This window comes from Biomphalaria glabrata, chromosome 14, assembly GCF_947242115.1.
Source record: "Biomphalaria glabrata chromosome 14, xgBioGlab47.1, whole genome shotgun sequence".
NCBI classification, from domain to species: domain Eukaryota; kingdom Metazoa; phylum Mollusca; class Gastropoda; family Planorbidae; genus Biomphalaria; species Biomphalaria glabrata.
Window position 1 is genome coordinate 23,300,734 of NC_074724.1, and position 23,831 is coordinate 23,324,564.

Genomic DNA, 23,831 nt, shown 5'->3' on the forward strand with positions numbered 1-23,831 from the left:
GAGATTCAAGCGAAATGTCCCGAGCACATGTCACACGACCAGACAGCCATAGTTCACAATATACGTGACATTGGTAAAATTACCAACATTTTTTTCATGGAGTGAAGTTTTTTTTTTTTTTTTTACATTTAATTAATACAATTTTTTTTAGATTCATAACTTATTGTCCGAACCTCTAGCTGAAAAACGTGACATGCCCATTACTTCAGACCTGAGTGTACATCTGATAATACAAATATGTATAGGCTAGGGGTAGGTACCAAGAAGAAGTATAAACAAGCAAATAATAACACACCATTAAATAGAAGTATTTTAATAGTGGATAAAACAATTTGTATGTACATATCTATACTCATAACTATTTACACATACACCACAGGAAAGAGAGTAGCTGTTCTTTGACTTACAGGACACAACAGTTCAACCTGGTTCTCTCCCCTTGCAAACGTGGCACTAATACATTTAATTAGGTTAAAAAAGACTTGACCAAAGATACACATGTCTGAGTCCTGAAATGGTTAGTTTTAGCTGTGAGATTAGTAACATTATGTGGTGATAGAACAACAGTCTTGTATGTCTAGATTACATAATTTTATGGACAAGTCTTAAATATTCCCACCAGACTCTGTGGCTTATCTTTCAAATACTCAATCTCTCACAAACCTGAGAACAATCAACAATAGCCTTGGATACAAGTAGAACATTAAAACAGAGACTAGGCTCATGGAATTGAAACTGAATATTTGTTGTTTTTTTTAAATGTAAAAGCCTCTTTAAAATTTTACACAAATTATAATACTTATTTCAAATGCAAGTGGATTAGTTAAATAAGATACTTGTTTTTTTTTCCAGCAATCTTGTTAGGTCCACAAAACAAAATTATAAGACTAGTCTGGTTTACAATGTAAGAAAAACAAAAAAAAAAAAATACACAAGACAAGAAAGTACAACAAACATGTTACAATACTACGGTGGCAGGATATCAAGTGAAGCCATCTTAAACGATGACATTAATGACATTAAATTATCAATAACAAAGAAGTAAAATAAAACCAAGACACACAATAACACAGCGATGAGGTCAAACAGAGAACATTTCCTGCCATGTTTGTGCAGCACAACAATGAGCCCAACAACAACCAGGAAATCTTTCAAACTTAGCAACAACATAGGAAGAAGATGTTCTAACTTATGTAATGGAACAAAAACCATGAAATGTAACAATACATGATGATGGTCCTTGAGATGACAGAAAGTAAGGTTTCTAGTTATATGCTAAATAATGTATGAACAGAATCCTATTTTGTAGAGACATTTTTTTCTGAATGAACTGTACACAAATTTAAAGCGTTTTTAAAGATAATATGCATCCAAGAAATACAATTAAGTTCATAATATACAGGAAATTGTTTTTACAGACGCTATTACCAATACTTGAATAAATAGAACAGATTTAGGAAATAATCTTTGAATTTTTCAAATAATCCACCATTTTGAAAGAAACTATAAACATTTAGTAGTCATTCTGTGGTTCAACTGTTAACAAAACAATATTCTATACAATGAACATATCTTAAAGCATTACAATTTATGTGTACACAACTAAAGCTGGTACTTATTTAGTAGTCTTTGCCAGAACCAGTCACATATAAGTATATTAAAGCCTTTGGTCAAAACCTAACCTTTTAAAGACTGACAGTAGGAGAACACATACAGTAATATAAGAAGTAGCTACCTAAGAATATTGCATGACATTCTCAGAAGACATGCAAGCACTTTAAAGTGACAAAACAAGGATCAAATTACTATGACATTGAAACAAAAACAACAACCTTAGATTCTAGGAAAACCTAGTACAAACTAAAACCTAACAGAGAAACTTTTTTTTATGGGTTATCAAATGACATTTGCATTAGATTTCAATATTTCTTTGATCATGATACCAATCAGTGACATTCAACTCTTTTCTAACAACATTGATGCAAGGAAACTTTTCTTTATCAAGTTTTGTCAATCAAAATGTTGTGACTCCTGATAAGACATTCTCACAAGTTTGCTTGGACAAAAAGACTACAGATTAGCCTAACATAACAAATGACATCAGTTTGATGAAATTGAGTTGAGCACCAAATTTGTAACTTGTTCTAAAGACAAGCCAGAACAATGTCATATGAAATTTTTAGCGTAAAAGATTAAAATAAAAACCCACATAAAATGAACTTGCAATATGAAAACAGCACAAAATGTACGTAATAAAAAGGATATCAGATCAATTTTTTTTTGCTTACAAAATGTTCACATTTGTGTAATTCATGGAATTATTTGTATGGTGTGCAATGTAATATATTTTTTAAAAAACAACAACATTTTAACTAGTAATACTCCCATTACTAGTACTATCACTTTATATGCTTCATATAAACATTAAAATACAAAAGCAAAGATCCAACTTATCTAGGTAACAATAGAGTAGACAAGATCAGTGAGAGCAGTTGTTGCTTTACCATAAGTAAGTAAAACATAGGGTGGCAGTTAGACAGATAAACATATATTGTTTTGTGACAATGACACACAAAGCTTTCTAGACTTTATCATCATAAAAAGACAGCTGTGGGATTTAAACGTGTTCATTTTTTTTTTTACTTATAACATTGAAGAAATATTATTTTTGGGTGTAGTTCTTAATCATTTAATTCATTGCAACCCAAAAAAAAAAATGAATAAAGCTGCTCCAATTTAAATTTCTTACAACTGACATGAATAACCAAATTTACTTATGTTTCAACATTTCAATTACCGGTACTTAGAAAAATCCCACAAAACATTTAAAACTCCAATATGTGGAGTTGTTAAGGTCTGATAGATCACCATGACATATCCAAGATATCACATTTTTTCCACATCTGGATATGGTTAAAGTAGACATGACACACTGAGCTACTTTTGATAATTTGAACTTTTGCTCTGATTAAAGTCTAAGCAGCTTGTGTCCAGTTGCCTTCCTGAGAGGTCCAAGTTTCCATACAAACAGGTTACAGTATATGGAAAACCTAAGAGTTAAAATAGTTCTACAATAACATAAATAAGCAATCAGGTTGGTTCCATCAAAGCATTTGTTGATATTGGTATTGAGACCTATCCATTCTCAAAGGAAAAATTCTAATTAAATTGATGAACAAAATGATCCATAAATCACACAACTCTACTATAAATAAATACTCATCTTGTTGCTTGAATGACACAATAGTGGGAGCTAATAATTTAGCACATGCACAATTTTGCACAAGAAAATGAAAGCCTCAGGTAAAAAGTATAGAAATCATTTACATTTCAAATAGATGTTATAAGATATTTATAGCTAGCATGCTACTTATGTTATCTAATGATTAGTTTTGAAACTTTTATTTCACAGCTGCCACACTCTCAAGCATAACCAATACACTATTTCAAAAACAAATTTAAACTGTCATCCACACACAACATTTATGTCCCACTACAATACACTGCACACATCGTATGTGTCGCACTAATTTACACAACACACAACTTTTCTTTCCCACTACTATGCATCCAACTTTTGTGTCTCACTACTATGCACCTTTCTTTAAAAATCACATTTTCTTTGCATTTACCGAAACAATGGAACTTTTCTAAAAAAATCAACAAGACTTTGAACAGGTGTCAGTTATGATGAACCCGAGCTCAAGTCAATACTATTTTGCTGAAGGTGAGATCTTAAGAAGGCATTTTCCTGTTTGAGTTCTTCACACTGTTGTCTGAGCAGCTCATTGTCCACATTGAGGCGCTCAGCATCTTTCAAACTTTCTGCCAACCTGCTGTTAGTTGCACGCAGCTCTTGAATGTATTCACAAGCCTTTGATAAAATGCCACCTTTGCTCTGTAAATAAATTAGCACAAAGGGCGGATGATGTTTATGTTGGAAAACATTGCAAAAAAAAAACTATTTATTTTTCTTCCTCCACCAATAGCTTCAATGGTGATGTGGAATGTTTTAGAAATGGAGGTAAAAGTGACAACTTTAGAATACTATACTTAGAATGTATTCAGTGAAGTGCCTTGTTGTCAAGAACAAAAGACATTAAAAACAGGTTTGCGGTGATCACTAATTGCTTAACAAAATGACATCGATCAGTCTCTAGCATCTCTCAGTGTGTGAGCGCAGTGTTTATGGTATGTAAAATATAATAGGTGCTAGTGGCATATTCTACATACATAGTTCTCTCTTTCACAGTCATGCACAACAAAACAATGTGCACTGCTCACTATATCATTATTTATACATTCCAGACTGACATCTTTCATTTCTTAAATTTCAAATACTTTAAAGAGAAAATACAAATCTCTTACAAACGAACCGAAACAAACAAAATAATAAAAAATTGCCCAATACTGCAGCAAGGGTTAGGTACAGTGTATCTGCTAACACTTGTAAAAATAATAATAATTGTCAAATATAAAATAACTTTACATCTGGACTTTAAAAAAAAAATTTAACAAAGAAAGCAATTTGGTAAAGCATCTATCTTATTTTGTTATTTCCCTTGTTGAAGTGTAAAACTCATAACTCGAAGGCATCACCCCCACGCCCCAACAGTTCTACTTCAAGTTATGCATTTTCCACTGTAATCAATATTTAACTTTTTTTTTTTACCTTACTAGCTAACCAGTCATTTTTTAAACAAAACATTCTATCATTGAATTTCATACATTCTTTAATATGAAGTATTGTAAAGTGTTCTGATTGAAATACTTACTGCCTGAGTTTGTTTGATGGGTTCTTGAGCACAGTCAGGGACTAATTTAGACAACTGAACTATCCAGTTATTGATTTTGTCTCTCCGCCTTCTCTCAACTGTAAAAGGAATAGATACACAAAGAAATTGTGGTAAGCTATAAAGTTATTTTCTCCATGCCTTATTTTATAAATTGGTCAAATAAACCATGCAGAAGACTTGCATTATCTTTACAACAGAGCCATTGGTTAACTGTCCTCAATAAAATTCAACAGCTTAAGGCACAATTCTTATTATTATTATAGTGTCACAGATGAATTTTTGTATGTGTGTATAATCTATTTTTTTACAGATAATGGTATATGTCAGTTGGAATGTATGCGATTATGACCAGAAGTGTGTTAGTTTTGAAACAAGGAGTGAGGCCAGCGTGTGATATGTGCCATGAAGTATAATAAAGTTTCTGTGTTTTGATCAAGTTGTTAAGTGTTTGATGTAATTACAGCTGAACCCAGGGACACCTAGACTTGGAGAGAAACTAAGGTAGTTTCTAGAGAGCTATAGATATAGTAGAAAGCTATAACATATAGCATTTATAATAAGTACTGTGAGATGCTTCAGATACTATTTTTATTGAAATGTTGCCAACACATATTTGTATAGATGAAGAAAATGTGCACTGTTTAGAAGGTTGTAAAATGATGTGATAAGAAAGGTGTAGGTCTAATTGGATTTAAAACAGAAAATGTTTATTTCATCAGAATGGAGATACTACTTTTTTCCTCGTATCTAATAGGGAGATTAAAAAGCAATATACATTTTGATAGATGTGACACCCAAGCCTTTGTATTCTATTGGTGGTAGAAACATAAGCTCCTTTAGTCCAACAAAGTATCAAAACTATTCTTTCTTCCTTACACTTAAATCTCATTGACAGCCGTCACAGTGGCACTAAAATCTATGGAAGGCCCTGTCCTGGTCCAACAAGTTTTTGAGCATTGCTCAATATAATGTTTCCACCCCCACCCACCCCCGTCACTTTAGTACATATCTTATATGGTAAAATTAATTTGATTTACAGAAAAAAAAAAGACTTTAAAATTGTTACCTTCATTATGTGTTGCTCTCCTTCTATCATCACGGGCAGTCCTGATACCACCACCTTCAAGTTTAGGAGAGAATGAAGTACGAGGAGCTATTTGCCGTTGTCCTTGGAGAACATCCTGAGGTGACATCATGACATAGAACTGACCTGTACATAGTTAATTTTAAGTTAACAAGTTTATTTTTTAGACTTGAACTATTACATTATTTTCTTAATTGGTAAACTGCATAATTGGAGCTATGATTATTATTTACTACAATATATTCAATAGATAAATGGTCTTTAAAATTTGATAAAATCAGGTATATTTTTATTAGTTTATCTCATTTTTTGTTTTTATAATTCCTCTTTTCAGTTTGTAAACTCTTCAACAGGTCAAAAAACAAAGGGGTCAGTGGGTGGATAAGGTTCTTGAATACGGCAACGATTTTCCTAAAAATTTGAAAATGAAATTGACCACTCCAGTTTGACTGTTAGAATTTTTCAAAACATAAAATAAACTTATTTTAAATTTGGCTTTAGGTCTAGAAAATCTTTCTCTTGAACAGACATAGGTCAGCTGGTATTTACACTTGTAGGCCTTATTCATTAAATAGTTTAATAAATAAACAAATGTTCAGGAATATTTTGTAGCACCATCTAAGTCTAAGTCTAGATCTCTGGGCCTATCATAAAAATTTGAGAGTAGATTTATACATTCACTTAACCAGGATTTTTGTGTGCGGAAGGGGGATTGGGGCAGGTTCATGCGTTAGTAATGAGTAAAATAATGTCTCTTATCAAACAGACATCAGTATCATAAGGGAGAAATTGTCTTTTAAAAAAATGTTTTTTTTTAATGTTGCTTGTTTTCCATTGCTTTAGTTAATTAAAATATATGGATATCAACTCCAAAGCTTGGGGGGTGCAGGAACAATTAAAAATAATTTTGAAGCAAATTGTTTTCAACAAAAGCAATGGAGTAAGGGGAGGTGACGGTGTCACCTAAAGCTGCTCCTGTGGCAATAGTATCACCACCTTGAGCTGAAACCACTGTCCCATCAGTGGCTGACTGTGCAGGAAAGTAAGCAAATCTTGTGGCATCCCCGCCTTCACCTGTAGGACTGCCTCCATTACTGAATGGGCTCTGTATTACAGCCTGAAGAAATACAAGAAGAAATGTCAAGGCAAACCTGAGGACAAAACTAGTATGGAATAAAAAAAAAAAATATGGGACTACGACAAATTATCTGCTGTTATTACTTTCCAATATGAGAGCAAATCAACAACAAAACCATTTGTATCTTTATTGCATTCCTCATTAATCTTCAGACTCAAAGACAAGCCTTATTATTATTATTATTGTCAAATAATTAATAAAAGTTATTTCTAACATATTGCTTCAAAAAGCTTCAGGTAAAAAAAAAAACAACCTGCGATGACTGAATCTAATCTTAACTCATCTCCAAACTGAGCTTGTAAGTTGAGAACACTATATAAGATCTACAACAAACAGGACACTACAAAAATACTTAATACCTGCTGTCCTGCATAAGCTGCAGCTCCACCAACCAACTGAGATGTGGCTTCACTTCCATCATGGGCTACTTGAACAACTCTGTAAGTCACCTGACCTGCAAAAAAAAAACCAGCATAAACACTTATAAGGAAATGCATTACATTGTGGTTTGACTCAACAATCTTTTTTTTTTTTTATGTTTTAAAAAATACTTAAAAAGTTTAAACCAACCAGCATTATTGTCAGCTCTAATTTGATATTGCAAAGTTGGATCCAGAGTTATGGTTCCTCCCTGCTGCACACTTGCGATGGCAGCTGCTTGCTCGTCTGCATGATCTGAAATATAAAGAGGCATGGCATGTAGGCCACATGTATGCAACCATCAATTTGGTGTCTGCTCAATGCTTTGGATATAAATATTACAGTCAAACCTGGTTATAGAGAAAACCTAAGAAATTCAAAGTTTATCCTCACTAATACAACTCGATAGTAAAAGATACTCATCCTCATATAAGTGAATGTAACCAAAGCTAAATGTACATGCTAAGTTTTTAAAATTAAGCATAAATGATTTTTTCAAAATTGCTAAAAAAAGTATGCAGATTAATTTTTTTTTTAATTAAAAAAGTTAATTAGTATATTTTATAATGAGGCCAATAAAAACAAACATTTAAAATAACCATTAAAGAAAAATGTCATTCCTATATCTTATAACTACATAACAATTAGATAAGATAGCTTAGTGTCATGCTTTAGACAACAACAGAATCATACCCTCATATAGACGCAATGATCATTTTAAGGTAGACAGGAAAACATTTCCATTAATTTTACTAATTTTTCAAAGAATTAAAAAAAAATGTCCTCAGGCTGACAGAAATTTAAAAAAAAAATGCATACAACTTTAATTTCTGACTTGATTATCATCATACCACAAAAGATAATTAATATAACATTCAAGTTGATACACTCATGCAAACCCCAAAAAAAACCAAAAAAAACATCTCGCTAAATAAGGAACAATGTATCATTTCAATACTGTTACGTATTGTACATCAAAGACACAAAGACTCCACAAAAATAGAAAAAGAAACAGCTCTAATTATAAAGTTGAAAAGTCTACAAATAAATCAATCAAATTAGTTACAATCACTATAAACATCAACGATGTATACATACATTCCATGTGTAATGCTTTATATTAACAATTATAAAAAAAAGTACTTTAGTTTAATGCTTTTATATGAATCAAGGATTTCTAAAAATCAAATTATTTAAGCAATACTCAGTAAATTTTGGTCTTGGGAAAAAGTAAACAGACTGTTTCATTGTCTTAACTAGTATGCTTTCAATACACAGCCTAATGAACTGCTAAACAAGCTACAATTTTAGATCTTAGTTATAGGGCAAGATTATTTGTATGCCTGTTAGAGAAGTCAATAAACATAAAAGGTTAAACAGCAAAGATAACAATAACATAGCCAGTATTTCTCAGGATAAGAAAATCAATTACCTAGGTCAGCTTCTACAGTTCCTGATAATTCCATATTAGAACTTTCCAGCTGATTCAGCTCCTGTTTAACTTTGCAGACTGAAAGTAGGAAATGGGACTTTTTTTTTTGGCTTTCCTCTCTTTTCTTTTCAAAAGTGGAACAATAAAACTTACTAACTTTGTGAAATTAATTTTTTTATTGGCTCATATAATCATAAATCTGCTAAAAAAATATTTTACTAAAAAATAAAAGACTTTATTTTAGCCTTATCAAGGATTTTTTTTAAAGTTGCTTTTTTATGGTGACATTTTAAATTTCACTGAACAGATTTGACATGAAATGGAAATGTCTCCAAACTTCCAAATGATTAACCTTTTTTTTAAATTTCATATGACAAACTGTATTTAATGTAACAGAGAAATGGAGAGTATGTAGACAGAAAGGATATAATCTCTATATATAATTCTCTTCATGGCTCAAGAGTTTGGACAAGAAGAAGAAGTAAAGGAAAGATCACTCCTTTATTTCTGCAAGGAACTAGAGTTACCCTACGAAAAAAAAAAGGGGGTGGGAGAGAACAAGTAGTATTCCCCCGTCACAAAATAGCAGGGCCGGACCGTTGTGACCAAGAAAGATCGCTCTTTTTTTATATTTCTACCTCACGTAAATTTAGCGGCGGAAATAGAGGGGGGGGGGGCATGTAATCTACTCTATATTCACCCGTCACTAAAATGCAGGGCCGGACTCAACCGTTGTGGGGCCCTATGTGAAATGATTTTGCGGGCCAAGTTTGGGTAGGGATACAAATAAAAAGTGAAAATTAAGAGTTTGTATTTGAAAATAAATTCGTCTTTGCATTTTATTCATTCTTTTCTACGTACATAATTACTTTACGAGACTTGCGTGTAGCAAAGTCATACAGTATATCATAAAAATTCTGTTTCCTACATAGATCACACTCAATAGCAAGAATTACCAAATGCTTCAATCTATTTTAGAGAATTGTTGACCTAAAGTAATTCTTCATTAGCTTGAGGTGCGAGAAGCTTCTTTCACCAGATTCCATAATTACGGGTATTGCATAATGCAGTTTTTTTTTTCATCGCACATAGGATTGGCGTTTTCGATTTTGAATGACACCCCAAAATTACAATTTTTGTCTATATATTTCAGGAAATTTTTTTTTTAGTTTTCAAAAGCTTTTAATAATTTCTTGAGATTTCCATGACTTTTCCGTATATTTTGCATTCAGATTTCAAGGAGCTCCAGGTAAATCAGGAGACTGCGGGAATTCTGTTATAAGTTATAAAATGGTTTAATTTAATTATTTACACCTAGAATTAGCGCACGTCCTTTGAAAGTGTAGGGCCCACTGCGGTCACATAGGGGCTTAAAGCCAGTCCTGCAAAATAATGGCGTATGCTACGCAGTGGGTCGATTAGTTTTTGTTTTTTTTTAAATAAGCTTGCAATTTAACAATATTAGCAAATTATTATTATTCTGAACCTACTTTTATAAAAAATGACTTTCAAATGCACATTTCTATTCTCACTAATTTCCATAAATAAAGTTACCAATATAATATTATTGATTAAATTTCAATATGCAATAGACCTGTCCAAAGAAGTCAACAATATTTTGTACACTTAGACAGCAGTTAAATATAACCTATAATACCTCTAAACAATGCTTTAACATTTAACAGCTAATCTATTGATACAGTTTAACAAGTTTGACTTAACTCTTTAAAAATGTGCATCTAAGCTTGAACAATTATTTTCTCTTATCAAATGGCAAAAAGCTGTCAGGTAATTATAAAGGTTTAAAGAATGATTCTTATGAACAAACCAAATCTTGCACAAAAATTTCATAGTGAAAAATGGAGCTCTGGCTTTTAAAAAAAAAATGGTCAGCATCACCGGGAAGCCTAAAGTTTATTTTATAAAGCAAAGCTTACCCAAATCTGTATCCACTGTAGCTGAAAGAGGGATATCTTCACCAGAGTCAGTACTTTTATCTTGACTAAAATAAACAGTACAGAAAAAAATTATGTTGCATCTTCAAATATCTTTAAGTGATCCTAACATTAACAAAGCTGATAAATTATGTAAAATCTAACAGTGTTCAGCATCAGGTAACAATACAATAGCATTAGTTTAGTATTTAGTGATACTTAAATCTAAATGAAACTAGAAAGTTTATCTATATTTTATGTCCTAATAGTAATGCAGTGTTTTTGAGTTGGAAGATCAATCAAGACTGCGATCACATTTTACAAAGCTAAGTAGACACAGAATTAGATCTTATAGTATATTTTGTCATATGTGACGCAGACAAAGTGGTTGTCTGCTGGAGGTTTCCTATTTTTGTCATCTGCACCTATTTTCAGCGAGAGCACCTGTCTCATGGTATAGGTTATACTATTTTCCTTATTAATAATTTAATCTTTGATTTATTAGCATTCATCAGAAAAAAAATTAGGTTTGCAAATACTATGAATTTGTTTTTAAATATTTATTTTATGCTTCATTTTAATTACCAAGTAGTTTCTGCATATTAGTTCTACATTCAATTTGGCCTGCCGCACCAGTATAGAACATAGGCTATTTATATCCAGCATATCATTGCTTTGTTTATTGTGATAATATTTTAGAACACAATTTTATGTTACAACTAAAAATGTTTCAAAAATTAGTCAATGATTTAATCTTTTTTTGTTTTACTCTCAGCAGTAATGGCTACATTATTTACAATACTTTCATGAAAAGAAAAAAAAAATATATATATTAATTTTTGTTAAGTACACTTACTGTAAAAACATGGAAGCAGCTTTTGTAAATTTAGATCATCAAATTTTAAAGGGGCAGAATTCAATTTGATGAAAGTCAACTGATTGGCCTGATCATGCATCAGCACATCAGTATTAATAACAACTCAACAATGGTATTGAACTCCAGTACTTGTGCATAAAACATGTTTAAAACTAAGGTGATCCATCTAAAAAGCACAATGATATAAGCCTAGTATAGCCATACTGACAATGAAAATCCCAAACCCCACAAATTGTCAGCAATTTTAAAATTAGCTTATGGAAATAAATATTTTTTGATGCCATATTGACAATCAATATCCCAGCATTTCAAATTAAAAAATAATAAAATGACAATGTGATCACACAATGCATATATATGATAATGTTCAAATAACTACAATATAATTACTTTATTCATATTTTGTTACAAATTAGTAAAATTATAAATTAAAAATTATGTACAGATTATTATCTATCGCTTTATCATTATTATAATACTATTAGCCAACTAAAAAAAAAAAAAGCATCACTTCCTTAACTTTTATGATATAAGAAGCTTATTATTCATATTAAAAAAAAAATAACCCAGTTGTCGCAATTAATTATTTAGTTGCATAGTAAAAATGTTCTCTATCTAATAGCGCCGCTTTCATCAATAGGTGATGACATCAATTGTGCTATTTTATTTTCTTGTGCAATATTAGTGTTCTCTTGTTGTGTCTTCTTAAATTTTCATATGACGTCAAATTTTTCTTATTGGTCATTTGGTGAATTCACGCCATATTGCTAGACTAAAGCAGGCTGTATCTTTTGAGTTCTTGAATTCTCCTTGTGTCTTCGTTATTGGAAAGCCTTAGCGTTGGCCTTGGTATATATTCTGGAAGGATTATCTTGACCCCTGTTTAGGGGTTTTCATCTCAGGTTTCAAGTCTGAGGTTCCAGATTCCAGTTTTCTATATCCAGACTTGGTGTTACATTGTGAGTTTTGATATTACTACTCTGAACTTTGATTCTTCATCGTGGGTGAACATTTGTCTTGGTTAGGAGATACTGGTGTTACCTTGAACAGTTTATTGAAGTGATTGATCCTCTTACAGAATCTTTGTCTTTGAATGAAATATTATGAGGACAATATTGCAAGGTGGTTATCATTGTATTTGAACTAATAATTCAGTAGTTAATGGAACTAGACTATGATTTAGTAATTTCTCATATCATACTATATCATATGTACAGTATTCATTTATCATTATCATTAAGCCATGTTATTTCATTGCATAAATCTCACTGAATTAAATTTATAGTTTAATTTAAATCATCATTCTCATCATTTATTAGTTTATGTATAACTGGGTTTGTATGGTGTGTCTGTTGGGCTGATCTCAGGACTAGAAGTAATAATAAATTATAAATTAATTATAACACACACACATTGCAATTAATATTACTTTTAATACCTAGACAATTTAATAATTTATTAAATTAAATCTTAAGACCTGACACCAGTTAGACCTTAAAAATGTTTTAGCAGGTGCTTCAAAATATTTAAAACATTTGTCAATCAAAGCAGAAATCTATAGATCTATCTGATGTTTTAGATGTTTTAATTGTGAGGCCTCAAAGTTCAGAAATGTGTAATTTATAGCTCGAACTCTATCTATGGCCATGTTACCTTTTTAAGTTATTTATTGTGGGGAAAAAAGGAAAATTTATTAATTTGGTTATAACATATCACAAGAGATGTACATTTATTAGATCCAAATAGTTTTTAAAACTCCATTTTTAATTGTTGGAATTTATGTTTAGTGTAAAGTCAGTCAAGAATTTGTTCATTTAATAAAATAATTTGATATTAAATACCGGTATCTCATATGTTTAATATAGATTTATAGCCCTATCAAGCATATATGCCTATACCTATAGCAAAGCCCAGTATTTCCCAAACTGTGTTCCACGAATTTCTGGAATAATTTACTTGTAGGCCACCACTAAATTAATCTCTAAGTAAATACAAGAATTTTTTTTTTATATTTCTTCTTGATAACAAAATAAATTCTCTATGAACTTTGAACTGATCTAGATTCTGAATCTCATTTGAAACAAAGATACAATAAAAGATCAACCATTAAATGATTTCTGGTCAAGTTTTTCTGCAGATCACAATATTACAAAACAAGCTATTGTATTGTTTTAATTACTTCAGTTTCATAACAACCTATTTGTTAGAAGCAAGATTTTTATAAGTTGCAAAAAAATCAAAGAAAAGAAAGACTTTATGCCACACCAGTCATTCAGATTTTATGCAACACAAGAATCAATAAAAGAGTTAACCAATTAGTTAATTAACTATTGGTAATTAATTATTTTGCTTGGTATCTCGAACAAGGGAAAGAAATCTTACTTGACTGCATTATCTGGAAACCACTGCGTGGTTCATCTCAGATATAGGATTACTGATCTGAATCCTCTAACATGTAAAATGAGAACAAAGAAGAAGTCCCCTTTATTTAGAGCTATAAATCTTCTATTTTTATAGTCACCTCACTAGTAGAGTTTTTAGTATGTTGGCTTGAAGAGATGTGAGCCATGATTTTGAATTCAGGTCGATCCCCCCTTTTTTTAAAATGCTTTTAATAAGTGATTATGGGTGATTATTGTAAAACTCACCCAGATATCCATTCTTCCCTCCCCCCCCATTTACCCAACTGGTCAAGATAAGTTATAGAATCATAGCATATTGAGAAAGCTAATAGTGTGAAACAAAAGCGCTTAACAAAAACAATTGGTAAAAATATTTCTAATTGCACAGATTTATTGTTGTTGGTCTAGATCTATTACAAATTATATGACTGATCCAAACTGAGACAATTACACTTCCTAAAAGCTTTGTTTAAAAAAAAATATTTTTTTAAAAATATTTTTCTTATTTTATTTCAAGAAAAAGAGAAAAAAAAATCCTATCTTAAAAATAAGCAAAGTGTTCCGCTAAATAAAAAAGTTTAGGGAACACTGATATAGCCTATAATTTAGAGTAATGTTTAGTAATATATTTATTAAATCTACATTTTTATTATATTAATTATAATCTCTCATAAAATGTCATGATACTTTTAAATTTATAAAGTTTAAAGTCAGTCACAGTCATAAGTTTTTAAGTCAAATGTAAAATCCAGAATTTTTTATCTCTAGATATCTTTATGACCAAATAGATCTAGATTATATTCTGGTATATAATATAATTATAATATATGTAGTGGAGTGGATACCTTTTCAGGAAACACCGGCCACCCCAATATCCACGTGACCCTTCCCCCTAGATGGCACCTTGTGTCCGCGCATAAAATGGCAGAACAACATGGGCACTGTCCATTCGACCGGCATCTCTTGTCGCTGTAGTGTCCGTATGTTACTGGACCTACGTTGTCTCCACTCCCTGTTTGTGCCTGGTTCTACACCATGTGTTTATGTATGGCTGCAGGTAATTGTATTTTACATTCTTATATTATATTGTAATTTAATTTAGTAGTCTAAATAGAATATCGCTACCCCCGGATTTCATCCATATTGTTGTACTATCGTTATTTTTAGCAAACTAGGATGTAAATGATTCCATTTGCTGAATTGTGTACCTTTAGTATACTATACGAATTAGATCATATATAGAATGTTAAATGTCCATCTTGTTAATCTAATTCTACAACCAGTCTGTAGGTACTGGCTTTTATGAACCAGTTGTTCTATTTAATTGTTATTGTCATTTATTTTTAGAGAATTACTTTGTCATTAATTTTTATAATGTTTCTGATGTATCATATCCCTCCTTATGTTCTGATAAGAGATGATTGGCTTACATTATTAGATTTTCTATTTGTTGATGTAGTATTTAGACCTGATGTTGTGTGTACAACTTGGTCTAACCATTTAGGCTTATTAATTATGTTTAGTTTATGCCCATGTGTTATTATGTTTTATGTTTGCCTTTGGCAGGTCTTTAGTGTGTAATAAAGAAATTGAAATCAGCCTACGAGTTGCCTTCGTCATGTCATTTAGTTTGTTCTGTGCCAAACCCACCACATATATATAGAGAGATATTCTAAATGATTATAATCGAGACCATTCGTTACAGAAGGCCTCAACATTGACCAGCAATGTTGCATCATGTGGGAACTTTAGACCAATAGCTTGTTGCCACATTGTGATGTGGCAGACAGCCATTGGTCTGCACTGCCCACAGGTTGTGAGAGTTGTGACTCGGTATAATCAATAATAATCTACATTCTAGGCTTGTCACTATACCTACTATAGACCTAGCTAGATTTGTAGTATTCTATACTAGTCACTATTTTATTAGACACTAATCAGTGGCATTGCTTGGAATTTGCTAACATTTGGGGCCTGTGTTGGGGGACTTGTCTTGACCTCATTGGGGGTTGAGGGGGGGGGGCTGCATTTTGTGTAATATTAAATTTAATATAAAAAATAATTTCGAACACTCATTTGCCATCATTTAGGTGCCGGGAGATTTTCAAATTCTCCCCCTTCACCCAGGGTCACTAGCTATGTCATTGACACTAATACTATATATAATATATTAATTAAATATATTTGATATATATCTAAGAGTCTAGACTCCAGCTACTAATTTTGGTAATTCTGAATGACACTAACAGCATAAATAAATAAATGCTGGTTTAATAATAGACTAAAGAAGCTTTGTAAACAGAAGGAAAACCTATATAGAAAATTTAAAGAAACTAATGCAGAAAGAGTTTACAAAAAGTATATAAAAATTAAACACTTAACCCAAAAAGTAAGCAGACAGCTGCAGAGAGAATACATAAACAATGTAATATCTAAAGATAACAACAAAAACCTATGGTCATACATTAAGTCTAAGAAAATGGAAACAACAGGCGTAGCGCCATTAAAAGATGAACATAACATAATACATAATGATAATGAAACTAAAGCAAACATTCTAAACAAATACTTTGCATCAGCATTCTCAGCCCCAGGAGACAAAGACATATTACTGAATTTGAACCAAGTAGACAACATAGAAGATATAGTAGTACAAGAAAATGGAATTCAAAAACTATTAGCCAACACCAAACCAAATAAAGCTTCTGGACCTGATGGTATTCCAGCTAGATTACTCAAAGAACTAAGTAATGAGCTAGCCCCAGTGTTCAAAATACTCTTTCAGGCTTCACTTAACCAGGGCAGAGTACCAAAGGACTGGAAAGAAGCTAATGTCACCCCCCTATTTAAAAAAGGAGAAAAATCTGACCCAGGGAACTACAGACCAGTATCACTTACCAGCATCACATGTAAAATCCTAGAACACATAATATGTAGCAACATCATAAACCACTTAGACAAACATAATGTCCTCACACCATACCAACATGGCTTTAGGAAATATAGATCATGTGAAACACAACTAATAGGACTAATTGATGATTTTTCAAAAGGTTTAGATAATAGTGAACAAATAGATGCTATCTTACTAGATTTTTCTAAGGCTTTTGACAAAGTTCACCACCATAGTTTGCTTAAAAAATTAAAATATTTCGGCATTAATGGTCCACTGCATCAGTGGATTAAAGACTTTCTGATAGGGAGAGAACAAACTGTAATAATAAATGGCTCTAAATCAACACCGATAACAGTAAACTCAGGTGTACCTCAAGGTACAGTCTTGGGTCCACTACTATTTTTAATTTACATAAATGATTTACCAAATTGCATTAGTTCAGGAACAAAAGTCAGATTATTTGCAGACGATTGCATAATATATAGAACAATAAAAACAACACAAGACACAGATATTTTACAAAGAGAATTAGATGAATTACAGAAATGGGAATCAAATTATAGCATGTCTTTCCACCCAGAAAAATGTCAGTTGTTAAGAGTAACAAAAAAACTAAAACAAATTAATTCCACTTATCTTATTCATGGCAAACCAGTATCACAGACTAAAAACGCAAAATACCTAGGTGTTATAATAAATGAAAAACTATCATGGAATCCACATATTGATGAAACTACAAAAAAATCAAACAAAGCATTAGGATTTATTAAAAGAAATTTCTATAAATCAAATAAGAACATAAAACTAAAATGTTACTTAACCTTGGTTAGGCCAATAATAGAATATGCATCCTCAGTTTGGGACCCCTCAACTCAAGAAAACATTAAGAAACTGGAACAGACACAAAATAGAGCAGTGAGATTCATAACAAACGAATATTCACATTTGACTAGAGTAACACCTTTAGTAAAATCACTAAATTTAGAAAGCCTTCAGGACAGAAGGCTCAAAAGTAAAGTAGCAATCATACATAAAACACTGAACCATAATCTTCAAATACAAAAACAAAATTTAATAAAATACTCTGAAAGACACAAAGATAAAGGCACATTCCTCGTCCCATATGCTAGGACAAATTTGTACAAATACTCCTTCTTCCCTAGTGCTATTAGAGCATGGAATGGGTTGCCTGAGCTAGCCAGGAAAACCAGTGACTTGGCAGAATTTAAGTCATTGGTTAATATGCATGACTAAATGCATGACGCGTAGGACGTAATCATCTTCTTTTTTGAAGTAACGTCTGTATTATATAAGATAAGATAAAATAAACATTTTTAACTTAAAAGTTAAATGTCTTAACTTAAGACTAGTTAAGTGTTCCTTTAAAAAAAATCCTAGACAATCTAGATCTAGATTATTCTAGATCTAGCACTAGATTCTAATCTAATTTAGATTTCTTTGTTTATGATTATAAATTATGAACAATGATTAACAATCTGAACATGCAATCAAGTTTTATCAAGTTGAGTCTGAAGTTTATTTCTTGTCATTCTGGCATACATTAGACTTGATTAGACATAGGACACCTATTACTACATAAAGTACATAGTTTACATAGTATGATATTTTATGATAATGATAGTTAACAATAACAGACTTGATAGACTAGTGACTAGAAAAAGAATCTAGATTCTATAAAATAATTAAATAATTATATTAAAATTAATGTCTAGTAGAGTCTAGATCTAGATCTAATAAATCTAATCTATTATTAGTATTATCTATAGATCTATTCATTATAGTCTAGAGAATCTAGATCTAGTACATAGTCTAAATATTTGAGACCACACAAAACTATTTGATTTTTAGATCTAGACCACTAGTAGGGTGCTTAGGCTTAGTAAGTAAGTTAGGTAGTCTGAGGACATGCTAAATATAGACTTTCGCCACGTGCGACATAAAAACGGATGCACTGACGACTTTAGCACACCAATTTTTTTTAGAGCACATAGACTCTAGATCTACAACTAAGATCTAGGTTACAATTGTGACACTCACTATCAAAGGACTTTTTAACGAATATTGATACCTGGAATCAAGAGTCTGGTCAAGCATTTCCATGACTATTCCTCCAGGAATAAGTTTGAATTTGCCTGGAGACACAGAGAGCTTGATCACGGGGCCAAACAAGAGGTCATGTGAGATGGAAAAGTGAACATGTGACAAAAATGGCGTCTCAGATGAAGTAGGCGGAAGAGCATCTAGGGCTCGATTACTACTTTTTTTTCCACAACTCAGAGAAGATATAAAAACCCACATCGACTTAAATAAACAAAAAAAAAATAATTAGAACAAGATTATTTGTTTCAATTGGTTTTATTTTTGTTTTACAACAGCTAATATATTTTCAACTTAATAAAGGGAATAGATTTTTAAGTGTAATAAGATTGTAAGAAGAACACTAAGACGTAATTCAGATGCTCACGTGAACGTCTCTAATTTATGCACCGTAAACCTGCAAAAAAATGGTATAGTCGTTAACAAAGCACATGCGCATACATGCTTTTTTTTTTTTCTTCTGAAATATGGATGGGCTATTGTTGTTGTTTTTTAATGGGAAGTAAAAACAATGCAACTAGACCTTTTTTTTTCCTTTATAAGATTAACATCTTGAAATTGTTTTGTAAATTTCAAATAACATTAATAAAGATTATTAGTTTTATTTTAATCAAAATAAGCTTAGGATAATTATTTACAATACGTTTAATTTAGACCTAAGAGACGTATGACCGTGCAAGGTTGACAGGGATTTTGGTTGACCTGTATCCATGTCGCATTTTAACTTTGGTTTTATCAAGGGTTTCCGGAGTCCAAGTTTGAGAGCGTCTCTATTGAGGGTCTCTGTCATCTCTTGTATACATTTAATTGTATTCCCGAGTAATTCTATATCGTTTGCAAAGTTCAGGTCCGTTACGAATGCAGCCTGATTTTTTTTTCATTACAAAGTCCATGGCAAGCAGAAAGATAATGGGGATAATGTTGGCCTACAACTATCTTGAATAAAACAGTTCACCTACTTAAGCCGCGTTACACATTTGAATGCAAAATCAACAACATCCCAGTTATACAAGAATGCAGCTAGGTGTATTTCAGAAAAAAATCACCCGAAGAATATCCAGCGGCAAAAAGCATCGAATAAAATTATTCGACGGTCATGAACAAAATGCATAAAATATCTTGGTCAGTTTATTTGAAATTTTACGGTAACATATTTTTCGATCCATTTCCGACTGTGTAAGGGGCGTGGTTGTACACAATCTATTTATAGCATTAGTAAATTTTGCACACAATATTTTAAAATATTTATTAGTATAAAACCACAAGATTCTAGATCTAGATATATCATGTAGATCTAGATCTTCATTCTTAGCGTCTTAGGCCAATGCTAACATTACCAATAAAATAATAATAGATTCTATAAGTAGGCTATATAAGTAAAGTTGATTACACTATAATGTCTATAAGGTCTGATTCAGTCTTAGTTCAGTAAATAGATCTAGATAATCTAGTATAGATCTAGAGTCGAGACCTGCAAATAATGTTATAATGATTATGACTATGGTTTAAGATGAAATCTGAAATAAAGAAGATGACCCATTTTTTGGCCTTTTTTTTTAGATCTGGGACAATGTTGTGCAGTTGAATCTAAATCCAGGGCCTATAACTAATGGTTGACGCCGAGATTCTAATATAATTAGAAAATAATCAGATCTAGTCTATAATAGTATAGTCTTTTTTTCCATATTCATATTAACTATTTAGATCTATATTCACAATATCTTAGATTATATTGTACTAGTCGACCGGCGGCGTAGCATATACGCCGCTATAATTTTGCAGGGGCGGCATCAGGCCACTGCAACCTATTCGACCACAGAGGGCCCCACACTTTCATAGGACCCGCGCTAATTCTAGGTGTATAAATTATTAAATTAAACCATATTATAACTTAAAACATTTTTACCGCGCTGGAAATCTCCTGAAATTGCAAAATATACAAAAAAGTCCTGGAAATATTCGGTAATTATTAAAATATTTTGAAAACTCATATAAAGCTCCTGAAATATATAGACAAACATTGTCATTTTGGGGTGTCATTCAATATGGAAAACGCCAATCCTACACACGATAAAAAACCGGCTTTATACAATATATACCCGTAATTGTGGAATCTTGTTAAAGAAGCTTCTCGCGCCTCAAACTAATGAAGAATTACTTGAGGTCAACAATTCTCGTAGATAGATATTGAAACATTTGTTGCTATTGAGCGTGATCTATGTAGGAAATAGCTTTTTTTTATGATATAGGCTACTGTTTGACTTCGCTATACGCAAGGCTCGTGAAGTAATTCTGTACGTAGTAAAGAATTAATACAGTGTTTCTCAAACTTTTTTTTCTGCCGGCACAGTAAAAAAGCTACAAAAATTTCGCGGCACACCAGGAAGAGCAACTGCCATGATGTTTTATAATAAAATGAAAAATTATATATATTTGACCTGTTTTTAAGTTTTACATTCAATTCAAAGGGTGTGCCTGTTTTTTGAGAGCAAATGCGATCTAATCGAGGTTCCTAAGTCGACAAACCAACTCGCATTTCATCGCCTATTGAAAGAAACGCTCTCTTTTCTTAGACTTGATTTCAGTCAGTGCTGAAAATCCAAACTCACAAAACCATGAAGGAATGAATTCAGTTTTGAAGATGCAGTGATGATGTTTTCCAGTGGAAGACTTAAATTCAATGAATTTAATTTGTCAAATAAATCAGAGAGAAATGTCACCTTAATCCACCAGATCTAGTCATGAATAGAAAATCCTAAGTCTTTTTTTTTTCAGCCTCCTAGAATGAAATCAGCTCAGCCTAAAGTTGGATGACACGCTTTAACATTTTTCTCTGTAGAGCCAACAAACGTTGGTATTAAACAGGAGACTTTTGTAGTCTGAATCCATTAAATTGCTTCACAGAGCTGAGAGAAAAGTCGGGATGCAAGTGGTCGAGATTTGATGAAGTTTACAACTTCAATAACTTGATCCAGAACAGACATCAAATCTTTCGGCAAAGATTTGAAGGCAAGAGCATCTCTGTGGATCATCTTGACGCACAAGAGTGACGAATCCCTTTCTATTTCCCTGCATGGAAGGATAGCCATCAGTGCAAACGCTAACACAGTTTTTCCACTGTAGTTTGAAGACCAAAATGTTTTCGTTCACCACATTGAAAATATCTTCGCCTTTGGTTGTAGTCTGTAAGTCTTTGCAAAATAAGTATTCGTTGACTCTTGCTAAAGCTGGTGCAATGACAGATTCAGCCTCTGTGTGTGCTTTCTTGCGTTTTGCTAATAACTGAGCAACCTTATAACTTGCAATCAATCACTTTTCTGGCAGTTCGTAAGTTTCTTAGCTTGTTTATTTTGTTGAGTCCTGATGTTTTTGAAGTATTCCTTCGGTTGTGATTTTACAGCATGATGTTTTGTTTCCAAGTGTCTCTTCAATTTGCTTGAAACAAGCGCCTCATTTGACAGAGTTGCATTGCAGATCAGACAGAATGGCAATGGAGCATCTTCAGGTCCAGAAGATATGAAACCATATCTTTGTACCTTCGTTGGTTCCTTGCTTTTCATTTCACGCTTTCGCAGTTTCATTCTTGCTAACGTATTTCTCCGCGGATAACAATAATTGACGCTTATTGATAATTTGTTATTATTAGCATACACCTAAAAAAATACATGAAACACATCGCTTATTGAGGGTGCGGTGGCTGAGCGGTAAAGCGCTTGTCTTCCGTACCTAAGTTCCCGGGTTCGGATCTTGCTGAAGACTGGGATTTTTAATTTCGGGATCTTTGGGCGCCTTTGAGTCCACCCAGGTCTAATGGGTACCTAAAATTAGTTGGGGAAAGGTAAGGGCGGTTGGTCGTTGTGCTGGCCACATGACACCCTCGTTAACTGTGGCCCACAGAATCAGATGACTTTTACATCATCTGCCCTATAGACCACAAGGTCTGAAAGGGGAACTTTACTTTTTTTTTCATTATCGGTACCAATTAAAAAAAGTCTGTGCGGCGGCCTTCATTTTAGTCATTATAATATGTATAATGCAAAATTCCCTAAACTTAAAAGCTAAAAGCCCTTCCCGTCAAAATGAAGCCATCCGATTTACTGGTCGTTGCAAGTGGGGATGTCATCGCAACGTAAAATACAATTTTATTAGTAGACAGCCCTGGGTAACGCTACACGTGTGGCGTTCTGATAACCTGCATAAGTTTCAAATATTTGTAGAAATTCCTGCAAATCTTCCGCGGCACACAGTTTGAGAAACACTGAATTAATAAAATGCAAAGACGAATTTATTTTCTAATAAAAACGTTTAATTTTCACTTATTATCCGTATCCGTGGTTACTTCAGGCCCTGCTATTTAGTGACGGGTGAATACATAGTAGATTACTTGTTCTCTTTCCATGACTTCTTGGTCACAATGTTTAAGTCCGGCCTTGTTTGCCGATTTGGGGGGGGGGGGGGCGAATACCTCTACTGCCCTTAATTCCCACCTAAACCCTTTGAGTGGGGGGGGGGCGTCCTACTTTTATGGAGAAATCATAGTTTGTGAACAAAATTAATTCAATTAATATATAAATTTTATATTATGTCAATCCCTTTCTGGTATCTTGCCGATTCGGTGGGGTTGGGGGGAGGGCGACTGCATGTACTGCGGTCCTATTTTTATGAAGAATCATAGTTTGTGAACAAAATTAGTTGAGTCGCCCCACCCCTATTCTTTAATGCCAAATGCAATCT

General features: G+C 32.4%; 1 protein-coding gene across 11 annotated transcripts; it reads right to left on the reverse strand.

The window, feature by feature from the left end:
- Positions 1-292: 292 nt before the first annotated feature.
- Positions 293-19,301, reverse strand: LOC106067661 (upstream stimulatory factor 2-like). 11 transcript variants are annotated; one of them, XM_056010320.1, is made up of 11 exons: positions 18,805-18,973; positions 14,064-14,129; positions 11,661-11,847; positions 10,808-10,872; positions 8,871-8,948; positions 7,589-7,693; positions 7,375-7,472; positions 6,844-6,997; positions 5,863-6,006; positions 4,776-4,873; positions 293-3,898 (listed from the first exon to the last, which is right to left on the reverse strand). In XM_056010320.1, the coding sequence occupies exons 3-11, from the start codon at positions 11,669-11,671 to the stop codon at positions 3,686-3,688; spliced, it is 966 nt and encodes a 321-aa protein (XP_055866295.1). In that variant the 5' UTR covers positions 11,672-11,847; positions 14,064-14,129; positions 18,805-18,973; the 3' UTR covers positions 293-3,685. The 11 variants fall into 11 exon arrangements, with proteins under 11 accessions (XP_055866295.1, XP_055866293.1, XP_055866294.1 ...); XM_056010318.1 differs by lacking the exon at positions 14,064-14,129; XM_056010319.1 differs by lacking the exon at positions 18,805-18,973 and having other exon boundaries at positions 14,064-14,575.
- Between the last annotated feature and the right edge of the window lie 4,530 nt (positions 19,302-23,831).

What these genes read in the sequence shown, in the direction of transcription:
- LOC106067661 (XM_013226875.2), bottom strand. Translation starts at nt 19,298, where the DNA reads ATGTGGGTTTTTATATCTTCTCTGAGTTGTGGAAAAAAAAGTAGTAAT. An exon ending in GACCAGACTCTTGATTCCAG is followed by an intron (nt 10,873 to 19,068) that starts GTATCAATATTC and finishes TGTTTATTTTAG; the next exon opens with TCAAGATAAAAGTACTGACT. An exon ending in CTTATGCAGGACAGCAGGTA is followed by an intron (nt 6,998 to 7,374) that starts TTAAGTATTTTT and finishes GTATTTCTTCAG; the next exon opens with GCTGTAATACAGAGCCCATT.